The sequence below is a fragment of the Microtus oregoni genome, unplaced genomic scaffold (genome assembly GCF_018167655.1).
Source record: "Microtus oregoni isolate MIOR12 unplaced genomic scaffold, Mior012 000002F_ref0000024, whole genome shotgun sequence".
NCBI lineage: Eukaryota > Metazoa > Chordata > Mammalia > Rodentia > Cricetidae > Microtus > Microtus oregoni.
In genome coordinates this window covers 331,537-348,039 of record NW_024543061.1, presented here as the reverse complement: position 1 = coordinate 348,039, position 16,503 = coordinate 331,537, and the positions used below count along the sequence as shown (strand labels likewise).

General features: G+C 44.4%; 2 protein-coding genes across 3 annotated transcripts in view; one reads left to right on the top strand and one right to left on the bottom strand.

Moving 5' to 3' along the window:
* Window positions 1–12,524, top strand: part of Atad2b (ATPase family AAA domain containing 2B) — a 151,030-nt gene extending 138,506 nt beyond the window's left edge. Inside the window, exon 28 of the mRNA XM_041642944.1 lies at window positions 12,451–12,524. Coding sequence (XP_041498878.1) covers window positions 12,451–12,456 — 6 coding nt within the window. The 3' untranslated portion in view covers window positions 12,457–12,524. The remainder of the gene's footprint in view (window positions 1–12,450) is intronic.
* Window positions 12,264–16,503, bottom strand: part of Klhl29 (kelch like family member 29) — a 304,108-nt gene continuing 299,868 nt past the window's right edge. Inside the window, exon 13 of one of the 2 annotated variants that reach the window (XM_041642969.1) lies at window positions 12,264–14,546. In XM_041642969.1, coding sequence (XP_041498903.1) covers window positions 14,363–14,546 — 184 coding nt within the window. In that variant the 3' untranslated portion in view covers window positions 12,264–14,362. The remainder of the gene's footprint in view (window positions 14,547–16,503) is intronic. The other variant, XM_041642960.1, reaches the window with a different exon arrangement.

Below are 16,503 nucleotides of genomic sequence, written 5' to 3'. Positions count from 1 at the left end.
TGTTTGGCTGTGTCGTAAACCAACAATGCACCTACCCCACCAGGGTAGTATGTGAAAGTGATGGCAAGTGCTCCTGGGGGACAGTGTCTCTGATCTGAGCCTTGAGGGTCTTGGCACCCACCCAAATGCTTCACGTGGCTAACTCCACACCAGCGATACTCATGCTCTCTAGGTTCAATTGTTGCACGTGAAGCATGACAACAATGGTGTTTGCCAATAGCCAAGTCCCAGAAGAGCGCCATTTTGAATAGGTTGTCACACTCATCAGTCTGGCTCACCATTGCCCTCCTAGCCAGTTTTAAAAATCCATATTATCCCCCTTCTCAACCAAAGGTTATGAGTTAGTTTTCTTAGTCATCATAGATTTAAACATATAAGGTATATTTTTATTTTTAATGCTGTGTGTCTGTGTTTCTGTGTGGGTATGTGTGCATGGGTGTAAGTGACTGTGAAGGCCAGAAGAAGGTGAAGGATCTCCTGAAGTTAGAGTCATGGGTGGTTGTGAGCCCTGCCCACTCCATGTGGGTGCTGAGAACCGGTCTTATATCATACTTTTCTAGAGCAGTAAACAATCTTAACAGTTGAACCATTTCTCCAGCCCCCAAGATGGTTTAGGTCATTACATTGTTGTGTGTTGGTGCCGAAATGGTCCCGTTTGGCATCAGTAATCATTTCAAGTTAGCTCCTGAGTCCAACCTAGTTATCTCTGTTAGATTTAATCTCTGTTGCATCTCTGCTGATGCCCTCTCTTTCTTCAGAGACTGGTATTTTTTTTTTTTTTTTGAGACAGGGTCTTTCATTAGGCTCTAACTTACAGACTGTCAAGTCCGAGGGATCTGCCTGTCTGTCTCCCCAGTACTGCGATTACAAGCTCACCACTACACCCTGCTTCTTCCATGGGTACTGTGTACCAAACTCAGGTCCTCAGGCCTATGCAGCAAATCCTATTTTGACTGACCCATCTGCTCAGCTCTTGGTCAATGTCTTTTTTACTAATCTTATTCATGAAAACAGTTTTTTTCTAAGGATTTTTTTTTGTTTCCTGATTTCTGCCTTTAAATATTATTTTTCTTCTTTGAAGTAGCTGACATTTTTCATGTTACTGATTTCTCATTTAATTCTGATACGGCCAAAGAATATACTCTATACGATTCTAATTATTTTAAATTTATTCTGAGCTGTGGCCAGAAGTATGCTGTTTCTTGGCAAATGTTTCATGTGCCCCCGAAAAAAGCAATGTATTTGGTTGTCATTAGGAGGTGTCTTCTAAGCAGCTCACTGACTACTGTACTGTTTGGGTCTTCTGTTCCCTTGCTGATTTTTCTGTCCATTCCTATCATTTATTGGGAGAAGTGTGTTGAACTCGTCGAATGTAATTGTGGATTTGTTTACCTCTCCCTTTGGTTCTATTGCATTTTGCTTTCTGTATCTAGAAGCCCCGTTGTTGGTTGTATCACATTTAGAACGGTTATGTGTTCTTAGCAAATGGAACCTTTTGTCATTGGGTGACACTCTTTACCATCCAGCACAGTACAGGAGTCTTCTCGTCTCACACACACACACACACACACACACACACACACACACACACACTGTATATATATATATATATATATATATATATATATATATGTATGTATGTATGTGTATATTGGCTTTTCAGGACAAGAGTTTCACCATGTAGTTCTGGCTGTCCTAGAACTCACTCTGCATGCTGGGCTGGCCTCGAAATCACAGTGATCCACCTCCCTCTGCCTCATGAGTGCTGAGATGGAAGGTGCCACCACCGCCTGGCAGCTCAGTCTGTTTTTAAGGAAGCATTTGAATGGCATTGCTTTTTCCACCATTTTACCTCATGCACCTAGCCTCTTGTCTTTCCATGTATGGATCAAAAGTCAAAATTGTAATAAATTTAATTTTAAAGATCTAATTAGCCATGACCTTTCGTTTATTTGTTTGTTTTAATTGGCGATTCTAGAACTGCCTGGCATCTTATTCCATCTAATAGAATGGGTGTTTCTAGGGGTTGAAAAGAGGATCTAGTTCTGTAGGTAGCAGAAGGCTAAAGAAAGCTAAAATGGAACAAGGCAGGCTGCTTTTGTCAGGCTAGTCGGGGTTGGGGCAGAGACCTTATTTATTGTGCTTGCTCAGACACACAGAGCCTCTTCTGATAGGTTGCTGGCAATCTCCAGGAGTTTTGTTCTTTTCCCAAGCTTGTTCATTCATTTTTAATTCTGAACTTGCCTGTTTTATTTAATTTGTTTAATTACCCAGTACTTTGTGTAAGTGGTTTGCAGAAGTTTGGTTCAAAACTGTGGCTTCCCATATAAATTTCACTCAGCATATGCAACTTCTTTCTCCCATGAAAAAAAAAATATGGCCACCATCCTTCTAGGGTTATATACTGAATATTTAAATCCTAAGAGTCATATGAAGTAGATAAATATGAATATCACCAAGGAGGGGGACAAACAACAAAAATAAACACAACACCTATCTACTTTCTGTCTCTAGGAATTTGACTGTTCTTTTATTTTATTTATCATATTTTATTTTATTCATTTTTGCTATATAGTCAGCCAAGTCTGGAACTTTCCACATAGTCCATACTGACCTTGAACTCATGTCTTCCTTTCCAAACCTCCTGAGTACAGGGATTACAGTCATGTGCCTCCATGTCCAGCCTAAATTTGGCTCTTCTTGGTCTCTTGTGTAAGGAGGATTTCATTCTCCTCCTTTCTCTCAGCATTATGTCCTCAAGGTTTATCCCCGCTAACTCGCCTCGGGATTTCCTTCCTTTTAGAGTCTGAGAATATCCTGTTATATGTAATACACTAACTCTGTTTATCCACCCATCCTTCAATGGGCATGTGGTTGCTTCTGTCTTTGGCTACTGCAGATAAGGCTATGAATATCCCTTGAAGTCCCTGCTTTTGTTTCTTTTATGGATATGGCCAAAAGTAGAATCGTGGGATCATATGGTAGTTCCATTTTTAATTTCGTGAGGAATTACCATACTGTTTTCCTTAGCAGCTGAACCATTTTTATTCCCACAGAAGGTGCACAGAGTTCTAACTTCTCCACAACCTCACTGTCACTTGGCTGTTTTCTGGGTTTTTTGGGAGGTAGTGGTGGTGTAGGGGAGAGAGAGGGCATAGCAGCTGTGCTAACGCTATGATCGAGGGTTTACACTCAAAGTAATTATGCACATGTTTGCTTTTACTCTACTCTCTTATTATGTTTCCTACTTGTCTCCTCTTTTCTTATTCTGCATCATATGGGTTATTTAGCTTTATTCCGTTTTCATTTCCTGGGTTTCTGATTATCTCTGAACTACTTGTAGGGATTTCTTTGATACTTTATATACTTTTCACAATTTATCTAAAATTAATATTTTCCTACCTTATCCAAAATATAGAAATCTGGCCAGGCCATGGTGGTACACACCTTTAAACCCAGTACTCAGGAGGCAGAGGCAGGTGAACCTCTGCGAGTTCGAGGCCAGCCTGGTCTACAAGAACTAGCTCTAGGAAAGGCTCCAAAAGCTACAGAGAAACCGTGTCTCAAAAAAACCAAAACCAAACAAACAACAACAACAAAGCAAAATATAGAAATCTTCCATCTAAATGCAATAGTTGTCATAGGAATTGTATTACAACACTGAAAACCTCACCAGGCATTGTTTTCCTGTCAACTGTCACAAATACTTTCAGGAACGTAAGGGTAAAAATCATTTGTTTTATTTACCCAGACATTTATTGTTTCCCTTTCAGTACTGTGGTCTCACATGTCCTTATTTCTCCGAAAGGCTTTCTTCCTTTAGGGCCAGTGAGGTAGAATAGCAGATAAAGGGTACTTGTCACCAAGGCTGATGATCTGAGTTTGATCCCTGAGTTTGATTCCACCACATGGTGGAAGAAGAGCACAGAGTACTTTGAGTTTTCATCTGACCTCCACGTCTGCACCATGGTGTGTGTGTAAATGGTGTGTGCGTGTATGAACAAACATGCAAACACACAGACGAATGAATGAATAAATGAATAAGTAAATGTAATTTAAACAATTTCTGTGATGCAAATCTAGTAAAGACAAATTCTTAGTTTTTCTTCATCAGAGAGTTTATTTCTGCAGGAAGTATTCACTAGATGGAGATTTGGGGATGATGGCTCTGCTCTTTCAGCATTTTCAAATGTCACTTGAGGGCCCTACAGAAGCCACAGCTTCTTAGGAGATGCACAATGTTGATGAAGCTCTGACACCATAAAAGAGCTTGGTCCAGATTCCTGGGAATGGCAGTTTGAGAAGTCCAGATTGAGACAGGTCTGAAGGGGAGGGGGGAATCCAGGGAAACTCGGATTGTGCAGGGCTTGCGAAGGGAGCGAGAAGTAGAAGATGAAGGCAGGTTTTGTAGGACAGTTGAAGAAGACAAATGATTGGTACAGAAAAGTTAGAACAGCAGGTATATCCAGTCTTTGGATGTTGCTATCAGATACATCTACAGAGTTGTATTTGGGCATTGTACGGTAGCATTGCAAAAAGAAATCTCGGGCTGGAGAGATGGCTCAATGGTTACTGTCTGCTCTTCCAGAGGTCTTGAGTTCAGGTCCCAGCAACCACATGGTGGCTCACAGCCATCTGTAATGAGATCTGGTGCCCTCTTCTGGCCTGCAGGCAGACATGCAGGCAGACCATGTTTGAAGCTATCCTTTGCTGCATTCAGTCCATGGGCCATGGGTCAGGCACACCTGTCAGGCTGCTTGTCACTAGATGTATTAGTTACTTTTCTCCTTGCTGTAACCAAATACCCGACACAAAGCAAGAGAGGGAGAGGTTGTCTTGGCTCACGGTTCAAAGGATGACAGTCCACCCTGGAGAGAAAGGTGAGTGTTGGGAGTTACTTGATCCTTGGTGCTGACCATGAGGTGGAAAAAGGAAAATGCCAATATTCTGCTGGCCTCTTCCCCCTTTCTCTTCATCATGGAACTCTAGCCCATGGAATGCCACACACATTCAGGATGGGCCCCGGGTAAACCACTCTGAGAAATGCCATCAGCAGACATACCCCATGATATGCCCTATCAATAACATAGGTATTTCTTAATGCAATCAGGCTAGCAGTTGTAACTGACCATCAAAGTGGGTCATCCATTATCATCTCTGAGCCTTTACCAGGGAGAAGAACCATCAGTGAGGGTGCCAGCCGTAACATTTGCTGGAGGATGCTGATGGTGTTTTGCAGTCTGGGTCCAGTTCCAAAGTTTATATTCCCAGTCATGGCAGCAGCTTTAACATGTGTGTAACTACTGCTCCCCTAATGCTCTCCTGAGGCTCTGTTGAAATGTTCCTTATTTGTTGATTGGCTTTGTGGAGACAAAACCTCAGGTAATCAAGATTGGCCTTGAGCTTTCCAGGTATGACCTTCAACTCCTGATCTCACCTCCACCTTGCCTGGCTTTGAAATGCTCTTTCAATTTGTTGGTTCCAGTCATGATTTTCTTTTTAATATTTCAAGTTGTCATTTGAATTGTGGTTTATGTAATGTGTTGTTTTCTCTGACTATGTTTAAAGACTTTTTCTTTACATTGACTTTCAATCATTGTAACTGGGCATGAATATCTCTGAGGTTTTCCACTTTGTGCTTACTTATCTTTGGGTCTGTAAGTTCAGGTATTCTGCCTATTTGGGATGCCTTTAGTCATCATTTCTTCCAGTTCTCTGTCTGTACCAACACCTTTCTCCTGTCCTGTTGGGGTTTCAGTGGCGTGGGTGTTGGACCTTTCTTTATATATATAGTCCTGCAGGTTACTGAGGTTATGTTCAATTTTTAAGAGATTTATTTATTTATTTATTTATGTTTATGTGTTTGAATAGTATTCACATGTGTGTATATGGGTGTGCATGCAGAGACCAGAAGAGGGGATCAGGTATCAATCATTTCCTACTGATTTCCTTGGCATACAGCTTCTCTCTGAGTCTGGGGCTCATTTTTCTCCATTAGTCTGGTCGACAGAAATCCCCCATGATTCTCCTTCTCTGCCCCTTTGTAACCAGGGTTACAGATATCCACATGATGTTGACTTTTCACATGAATGCTAGGATCTGAACTTCGGTCCTCAAGATGCTCAGCGAGTGCTCTCATTTTGACTACTGAGCCTCCTCTTTGGCCCCTCTGTTCATTTTTAATAAAGTTTTTTTTCTTTAGATTTGGAGATTTTTAATTTTTATTTTCTTAAAATCATTTCAGCCTCTGAGAAACCTCATGGTGGTGTTTGTTAATTGCTTTTTCTTTTGTGAATTACTTAATGTACGCCTAGCTCTTAAATGTCAAGTGATCTTGGATTGTGTCCTGGCCGGTTTGAAAATCATTTATGAGATGTTTGATGCTAACTTGGTTATATAGTCTTGTGGAGAGGGCTGATTTCTTTTTTAAGCAAACAGCAAACCTGATTATGTTCAAACCAGAAGTCCTTGTTGGTTTCTGTGGCTGTTTCTATCATTGAAGTCATGTTTCAATAGCATGGTAGAGTTTTTAAGTTCTATTACTTTGGTAAGCTGACGCGGCTCTCTGTAAGTTCACCTCCCATGTTGAAGAGACATTGAAGACACAATTAATCATGAGATGGAGTGGTTTCGGGATTGTTTGGGGCTATAATGTAATCACGAGGAGTCTTACTACAGGGATGCAATACAGGAAAAGCTAGGTTCTTCCTACAGCTTCCGAGAGGAACACAGGCCATGGGTGCCTTGTCTTAGCTCCTAGACCCCAATTCAGACTAACAATGCCCAGAACCATAAAACAATAAATATATTCTCATGAGTTGTAGAGTTTATAGGAACCTTGAGGAGCAGCCATAGCCATATGCACAGCCAGCAGGACCTGGTGGCAGTCACATCAGCGTTTAGAGATGGATCGTGCTCTTTTTTGATCCTGGCCAGCTCTTCACATGGAAGCTCAGCATTTCACGCAGTCCTGTAGAGCGCTCAGCTTCTCTTATGGCTACTGCCACTTAAGGGGGCTTATTTGTTCCTGGAACTGAGCTAGCATTGGGTCTGGACACTCTAATGAGAGTTTTCCTTCTGGGATTCTGGCTGCCACAGAGACTAAGCTAGGAGATACAGAATGCTTGCCTCTGTTCCTCTGTGCTGGGGTCATAGGCATTCTTAGCCATGCCAGGGTAGTTTTTTGTTCTATGTGGATTCAAATTCAATCTAGTCTTCCCAGCCCTAAACCTCCCCCCCCCCCCGCAGTTGGGTATTGCTAAAATAAGCTTGTCTGCAGAGAGCGTGGTGAATGGGAAACGTAAAGGGTAATAAGAAGCACAGGCTTAGAGTCAGAGTGAGGCAAGCCTGAGGTGTCAATCAATGTGAATACATTTTCCCCAGCCCTGCGGCTCTCTACCCCAAAGAAGCCACAGAGGTTAGGTGACTAGGACTGTGGTTTGTTTTCTGGATCTGTCAGAAGGACTTGGGTGTTAGAAGGATGAGCTATCAGGAAGAGGAATGCAAGTTGGGCAGTGGTGACACACGCCTTGAATCCCAGCACTCTGGAGGCAGAGGCAGGTGGATCTCTGGGTTTGAGGACAACCTGGTCTACAGAGGGAGTTCCAGGACTGCTGGGACTCTGTTACATAGAGAAACCCTGTCTTGGGGTGGAGGTGGGGGAGAAAAAAAAAAAGAGGAGGGATGCGTTTCTGAGAAACAAACTCCGGGTATAGCTTCTCAATTGGGAGACATTGGAAAGCATCAAAAAGTAAAGATGATGACTTAAAGAGGAAATGCAGGGGCTGCACATGTGGCTGTGCTCACCTAGCATGCCCGAAATGCTGCGTTGGCATATGCCTGTGATCCCAGGGCTCAGAAGTAAAGGCAGAAGAATCTGAAGTTCAAGGCCACCCTTGCCCTTGACTGTATAACCAGTTAGAGATCAGAATGGGATACAAAAGACCTTGTCTCAACAACAAAAATCTAGCAGGTTAAGCAGGCCCATGCACATGTGAATGCAGAAGAGACTTGCAAAGTGTAGGGTTTATGGTTTCATAGGTATAATGGATTCAGATAATGATGAAGGAAATGCCCAATGAGGTAATGTTTTTGATCTAATTTATCAAAGGCTTGTGACTTGAATAAAATGGCCCCCAGAAGTCTATAGGGAGTGACACTATTAGGAGGTGTGGTCTTGTGGGAGTAAATTTGGCTTTTTGGAGGAACTGCATCACTATGGGGTAGGCTTGGAAGTCTCAGAAGCTCAAGCCAGACCAGTGTGGCAGTCTTGTCTGCTGCCTTCAACTCCGATGCAAAACTCTCAGTTCCTCTCCAGCACCAGGTCTGCCTGCATGCTACTATGGTTCCCGCTGTGATGGCGATGGGCTAAACCTCTGAACTGTAAGCCAGCCTCAATGAAATGTTTGACTTTGTAGGAGTTGCCATGGTCACGGTGTCTCTTCACAGCAACAGAAACCCTAGCTATGCCCTTGACATTCTGAGTTCTCAAGCAATGGTAAATCAGTAACCATTGCTCCAAACTTGTATATTTGGAGTCCAAAAGTTACAGACAAGAACACAGTCCCAAGATCCTCTGAACTCCCTCAAAGCCTGTGAGTGCCACTCATATTTCCTTGGCCACCACAGCATAGGGCCTTTGCAATATTCTCATTGTGGCAAAAAAAAGTCAACTCAGGATGAGAGTTCAGTATTTCTAAACCCTGTGTATGGTTACTTTGTAGCTTAAGGTTCTCTGAGAAAGAAAATTAAATTTTTTTATTTTAGCATTTTAATAAATGCAAGAGCTTGGCTTGGTAGCAGATGTCAGTAATCCCAGCACTTGTGTGGCAGCAGCAGAGAGGTCAGAAATTCAAGACCAGTTTTGCCTACATAAGTCATTTTGAGGGCAGCCTGGGTTGTTTAGAGAAAAAAGGATGAAAGGAAGAAAATAAGACAATCCATAATTGTACTTAGTATGCTGAAATAAAGGTATTTGGGGCAGGGAGTCGCAAAATCTTCCATGCATTTAAAGGGAGTGCCATTCACTTGTCTGGTGGCTTTGTAGTTACCATATATTACTAAAGGTGCTTCATGGGTTGTATTTAAAAGGAAGGAAGCAATTGCCTTTCACACAGTTAAATCTCCATTCCAGATCACTGGTCTGCTATACTATATATACTATAAAGATTTCCACATTTATTGAACTTAGTGATCCTCAGAAACAAAAAAAGTAGATTATTAGACCCAAGATTTTCTGACTGGAGTTGGCTGTAAGTTGGTCTGCTAACACCAATGTGCATGTCAAGACAAGGATGCAGTAGAATCTATGTTTTAATGTGGTATTTTAGTGGAATGCTAGGCTCGCTGTGTACATTTTTGAATTTAAATACAGGCGATGGAAAGGAAGGAGACTTGGTTTTGGAGTCAAGAGCTAAGCCGGGGCTGCCTTGGGGAACCATGTGCTTAGCAGGGATTCTCGAGTCAGCGAGCTGGCCCTGGACACTGACAGGCCACCGGCTGACTTGTTGAAGTCTCGGAGTCTGGTGGGTTTACCTGGGTGTCTTCTGTAGGGCTGTGCTGGGACTAAGGTCACATTCCATTCATGTCCTCTGATGGTCTCTGTACCGATGACCTCCTTCATGTTATTCAGTGTGGAGATGGCACCCTGTGCTGCCGAGGCAGCTGAGGGCATACGGGATGCTGTGTGCAGTCGTGCCAAGGGAGCATTTTACTGGGGGGGGGGGAGGGAGGGAGGCAGGGAGGGAAGAAGGCAGGGAGGGAGGGAGGGAGACAGAGACAGAGAGAGAGAGGAATGCAGTGCACTCTAGGGTCCTTGCTCACCATGCATGAAACTTGTTAATCTCTAATTCTGGAGGAAGAGGAGAAAAATGAGGAGGACGAAGCAAAGAGCAGATCTTGATAAAGTACCCCAGAGTTTAGCATTAATATGTGGCAATCTGTTTTCTTATTTTTAATTTTCTCAGATCCTTTATTTTGAATCCTTTGATTACTGCTTCTCCACACATTCACATACATACACAGACATAGACACACACCTACATACACACAGACACATACATAAAGAATTTCTTACTGCTTATCTACACACATACACACACATACATACACAGACACATACATACACACACAATTTCTTACTGCTTATCTACACACACATATACATATACACGTACACACACAAAGAATTTCTTACTATTTCTTACAGCTTACACACACACACACACACACACACACACACACACACACACACACGAATTTCTTGGATTGAAGCTCAGGAAACATTACTTTCTGTCTCTCGTTACCACGGAAGCACTTTATAGGGATTGGGGGCAAAGTGGTCACTTAACATGCAGCCCTTGGGTGTGATCCTGTAACGCTGCAGGAAAAAGGACAAAAGAAAAAAATGCATAGCATATCTATCTTTTTATTACATAAGTAACTATATAATTATAGGTATATAAATTCTTGAAAAGAGGGAAGAATATATACTCGCGATTCCATGAGTACAATGATAGGGCTGCACGCTTGGGGTGCAGGTACAAACCTTTACCTTTGTATGAAGGTAAAGGTTTCTGAGGTAGCTTGGGGAAGAAGGACCCTGGTCTCAAAGTCGTCAGAGCGCAGGTCTAGGCGGTCTTGTGAACTGGGTTCATCTATGTACATCTATACACAAGCATGTGTCTTCTGCACATAGCCGCACATCTTAAGCTACAGTCTTGTACAGAGATGGATTTTCTTTGTTTTTTTTTTTTTTTGTGTGTGTGTGTCTTTCGTACCTGAATTGTGGGGATCCAGTGCTCTGTGTGCTTAGTATGGTGGCTAGTACATCATTAGTGTCAACAAACAAGACCTTGTCAATCTTACATACCCTGTTAGCATTATTCTCCTAGAGTTCACGTCATTTCTTTACGCCTAGAAGTGATTATCTCAGTGCTCCTCAGGCTCCTGATATGTGCGGTGCCTGCCACCTGCTGTCTCATCTGCAGAACCCTCAGCGCTTCTGTAGGGTCTCATGCACCTCCCCAGCACAGCTCCCCCTACAGGTGGGTGTAGGGAGTCAACTTAATAGCTACTAGGCATTACCTCATTCCTTGCTGAGTTTCAGTGTTGAGCTTTTTTAAAAAACCTTTTGGATTCTATCTGCCAGCACCTTTTTAATTAATGTTAAATTTTTTTGATCTAACCGTTATTTCTACTTAACTAACATTTTCCAATTGTATGACCTGGTCCCTTTAACTAAAATACTCTACCACACAAGCAATAGATCATTCTGATTGCTCTCCTGAGGTTTTTAAAAAAATCCACAATGTGGACTGTCTTCTAACCTTCTTTGTTATATCAGGTGGTTGTACCTTGATGGTTATCACGGTGGCTTCCCTACTCCAGTGGACGCACCTGCCTTGTTATGGTAAAAATGGAATCTGATTACCACCAGAGTTAGGTATAAAACACAGAGACTCTTCATGGACCACGAGAGCATTTCCCTTGATAAAAAGAAAATGGAGTAGACAAGAATGGAGCTGGCATATTGCTTTTACCACAAGTTATCATTTTAGCTCTTCATGACTGGCATCCACTGGACAGCCTCCATCTTGTCTTGCAGGATTGATGTTCCCAGGGAAATGTTTATCTGATAGACATATGGTCCACTCATCTCAAGGCATCAACGCCTCCTCTTCCCACCATATTAGGCTTTTGCTTTTAAGGAGACACTAGATCTTGGTAAAACTTAAGGATTAAGGGCATGGAGGCTTCCTGTAGGTGACTACTTTGGAAAACCTGCCCTCTTTTGTAAGCATCCTTCCTGAGAGAGGCATTCCACATTTCACACTAAATAAACCTTGCCTAGGTGTCCTGGGCATAGCAATGTGTGTTTGTGTGACAGACTAAAAGAGGAAGTGGGGAGGTCACCCGACCTGGTTCTTAGCACGGAAATCACACTCGATGTTTCTTCCTAGAGGAAAGTGTCTTGTGGCTCCTGCTAGGTCGATGAATTGAGAAGCAAATGGCTCCAGTGCAGGAGAGAAAGGGGTGGGGGAAGAAAGCTATGGCGCTTCCAGATGCATGGCTATGATCAGACGTGCATAGGTGAAGGGAATAGTCTCGGGTCAATTCCATTGTGTCTGAAAGTCCTTTCAACTTTGACCTTCAGCTGTCCTTTATTGGTTACTGTTCCTCTCCCGTCCCCTTGCAAACCTGTCCTCTCCAGTCATCGAAACCTACACGGCCGCCGTCTAGAAGGGGACGTGTACTCTTGGCGGCCAAGAGGAATGGCAGGCTTGTGCCGGGGTGTGGTGTCACTGAGGCAAAGGCGGTGGCACACAAAGACATTGCATCAGCTTCCCAGTCTAGATCTATAAATATATTTATTATAATATAACAACTTAACAATAAACATATACTATATACAATACCATTACAGAGAACCCTGTTTTATGTCATTCACAGAAATAGCCAGTTTGCTCCAGTGTGATCGATGAGGAGAGAAACGGAATCTCAGTGTCCTCCGCGGAGTCCTCTTCACCACTAGCACCTCCCTTGGAGGCAGACGCACGCCAATGCTCACATTCACCCTGCCCCAGGCAGTTAGAAATTTGTGCTCCAGTCCTTGGGTTCACGCTTGCACCCTGTTTGACATAAATACTTTTAAATGACATACAATGTATGTAGTTTTGTGCTTATTACTTTTTTTAAATAATAAATAATATTAAAAACTGCATAACGAAGCTCGGTATCTTGTCAAGTGGGAGCCGCACTTGTAATGCTAGAAGTTGATGCCCGTCGTTAGGACTGGAATTTTGTGTCATCCAATACTGAATGATGGAGAGTGTATCCTGTCTCTTTTTCTCTCTGTCACTGGTTCTTACTATGAGGTCATGGCGAGCTGACTTCCCAGGTAGAAAAATGGTGTGTATTTGGTACTAACTTCAACTAAACAGCACGGTGGCGGCGGCCTTCTTCCTGCCCTGGAACGGAAGCTGAGGACCGGGTGAGGTTTGAGGGTCTAAGGACTAATGGGAAGGCCTTTCTCTTCTGAGCCTCATTGGGAGGTTTTTCCTGGCTTCCCTTTTCTCAGGTTGCTATCCAACAAGGCAACAATAAGAGCGGTTTCTCGGCGTGCCCCTCAGGCCGTGGCTGTCATGGCTCGTCTAAGAAGGCTGTCCCCATCCTGAGAGCTCTCGCGGCAGGTGCCTTGAATATATAGCTATAAATATCAAAAATAGTCTCCTGTGCTTTGTAGACATTTCTTCTCCCTCCCTCCCTCCCTCCCTCAGTCCCTTTTCTGGGCCTGGGTCCTCAGCTTTACCTCACGGAGGGAGCTGGACTGGTGTCAGAAGCCAGAACTACATTCTTCTAGAATAGACCCTCTCCCCCCCCTCCCCCCGACAATGCCTCAATGAGGCATAGTCTTCCAGGGCTGTCTGGGAGTTAACTTTTTCCAAAAATAAAGTGGGGGCATGGCCCACCTCAGGAGAGCTCCTCTATTCTGCACATAGAAAAATGAGAGCCAGTGCCCCCCTCTGGCACTACCTACAAAGAGCTCTGGGAAGCCCCACAGCGTTGCCCCTCTTGTGGCCTCCTCCTCTCGGTACTTAAAAATAGCCTTTTGTGTATCAAGAAAAATGCCTCGGAAATCTAAATAATTCAGACTGGCTAAGAGAAAGCTAGCACATCCCACCATGTCCCTTCGCAGCAAAAACATGGTAGAAAAATCCGTGAAGGACAGGTGGCTCTTCCCAGCAATCCCTGCGGCTGTCAGCCCTGGCTCTGCAGCTGGCCCTCTCTCCTGTCTGGTGGCAACCAGCCCTCTCGTAGGCCTTGGTGCTGCACAGCCCCGTCCCTCGTTTTTTTCTCTCGGCCACTTGAAAGTGTAGATTGGTTAAAAACAAAAACGAAAAACAAAGAAAGTAGGAATCAAAGTGATAAGGACACTTTGACCTTATTCCAAAAGAGCCTGATGCCCAATATTGTCACAGGATAATTGATCTATGGTGGTTTAGGGATTGAGCTTGCTCTGCAAGAAGGAAAAAAAAAACAGCCTCTCTCCCAGTTGAAAAATATGTGAAACTATTGCACCGGGCAGAGCGAGTGCCCCCTGTTGAGAGCAAGCGCCTTGGCTGGCCAGCGAGCCCTGGCTCTGTTTTTCAGGTTCCTGCTGCCCGAAGCGCTGTGCCCTGCTTCACCCAAAAGGCGAGGATGATTTTCTACATTCAATGTAGAGAATATTCGAAATGTTAGCGCAGTGAGTTTCTTGATTGTGTTCTGTGGGCCTCTCGTTGGTGTCGGAAGATAACCATGGTGTGTGGCGTTTGCCTCACCAGACTCGCCCCATAGGCTTGTCCTGGGCTCTCTGCCGATGTCAGCCGCTTTGAATATATTTCTTTATCACGACACAGCCATGTCTAAACACAGGACAGGGCATGTGGGGTAGGAGGGTCCATGTGTTCGTTGTTGGCTCATAGGCTTCCATGTTGCCCAGAGCTGGTCCCTCGCTGCTCACGATGCCTCCGGTTGCATAAATTTTACCATCAAGCACCACAGCACTATGGGAGGGAAAGCGAGGCAGAGAGTTAGGCCTTGAGTTTCTTTATTGGTTCTGAAAATAGATCCCAACCCTGTCCTGGCTGTAGGGGCCCCTGGGCCCTCTTGGACAGATCTTGCTCTTCTCTGACGCCTAACCTGGGCCAATAAACAACAAAACAACAATGACATTTTTCTACAGGAACACTCAGGATGACACGCGGTACTGTTCTCAGAGGAGATAAGCTCATTTTGATTAGCTGCCACCTCCCAGCTCTGCCAAGACACTACAGACAGCTGCGACAGTGGACGCTTCTACATAGATGCCTGCCCGTCTCTGAGCCTTTACTGAGCATCTTTTCCTAGTGTGCGTACAGAGCCTTAGGAGTTTCACACGGAGCTGGGGACGTGACTCAAAACACCAAGAGACAGAACAACAGGGGTCAGATCTAACCAAGCGGCAGCCCTGTCACAGGAAGCCCTGCCCCTCTGCCCAGGAACCAGAGTCCCACCTTCTTCCTGTCTCCTCAGCACGTGTGACTGGGCCTGCTTCCACCTGTGACTCAAGGGCCAAGTGTGCTCTGCAGGGTGACTGACAGCTCTGCTTGGACCAGTTTCCTGAGTGACACTCGCTGACTGGGACCTGTTATTCCAGTCAGCTCTTCAAAGGCCTGGTCTGCTGCTCTTTCTGCGCTTCTTTAGAATTTCCTTGAATTAAGTTTTTTTACTTTATGTTATGAGATTTGCTTGCATGTATGTATGTGTATAGCATGCATGCCTGGTGTCTGCAGAGGTCAGAAGAGGGCACCAGGTCCACTGGAATTGGAATTACACCTCCATGTGGGTGCAGGGAATCGAACCCAGGTCCTCTGCAAGAGAACAACTGCTCTTATCCACTAAGTCATCTCTGCAGCCCTGCACTTACTTCTTCATACATTTCAGCTGTTGCTTCTCGCCATGTTTCTAGCCCCAATTTCTCCTTCACCCCATCAAATGGCCAATTCTTCTTGGCTCTTTCTTAAAAATGGACCCAGAAGTTTTCAAGGCTCTCCTAATTTTTGCAAGGCCCAGACCAGAACACATCCCAACTCTAGATTTCTCATCACACACCGAGGCCTCCATAGTGCTCCCTTCTAGTTCCTTGCTACTCTGGGCTTTCATCTCTCTCTCTCCTCTCTCTCTCTCTCTCTCTCTCTCTCTCTAATGGCCAACTATCTCCCTGTTTCTCTCCCGAAGGCCAGCTTCCGCCCACCCTTGGGACTCAGTGTTTCCTGTTGCTTGTAGTCTCTGGTAAGGCATTGGCCTCTTCCTCATGGACTCGGTGTTCAAACATCACTGTTAGCTACGGAAAAGTCAGACCATGATCGAGGTTGTGGTATCAAAGGACAGTTCAAAATATGAGGAACTCAAACTCCACCAGGAGCCTCGCAGTTTTCTGCATTTAAACGCCAGAGGAGATAGACTTTTCTAGGGCCGGGAAAGCTACTTCTCCAAGTTGAAGCCACATGCTAGCAGTAAGCGTTACCTTCTGTGTAACTAGACAAACACCAGGTACTCAATAAACACTTCCTGTCATTGATAACTGAAGACTTAGTCATGGCCTCTGGGGCTCTTCGGGAAGCACCCGCTATGGGACTGAAAACAGTGGGGTGTCTAGGGTGTTCCTTATTCCTGTTCTTCTTAGACAGGGAAAGGAAGCATTCAGAAGAGCTAGGGCTGGCATCTCATAGACCTGGGGTCAGGGTGCTGGGGACAAGCTGCATTCTACCTCCTGTGTCTGCCTGTGCTTGCAGCTCGTCAGGAAGCCGTAGAGGAGCAGACAGATGCAGCGTGTGCCCTTGCCTGGGCCATCTTGGGGTTCACATATGTGCCCAGAGCATTCCCATCAGAGGCCAGTTGTCCTGACATGCCTCTGGAAGGCGCCCGAGGGGAGAGCTGGTCTTGCTTCTCCCTGAAGGGAGGGTGACTTTTATGTCTTTT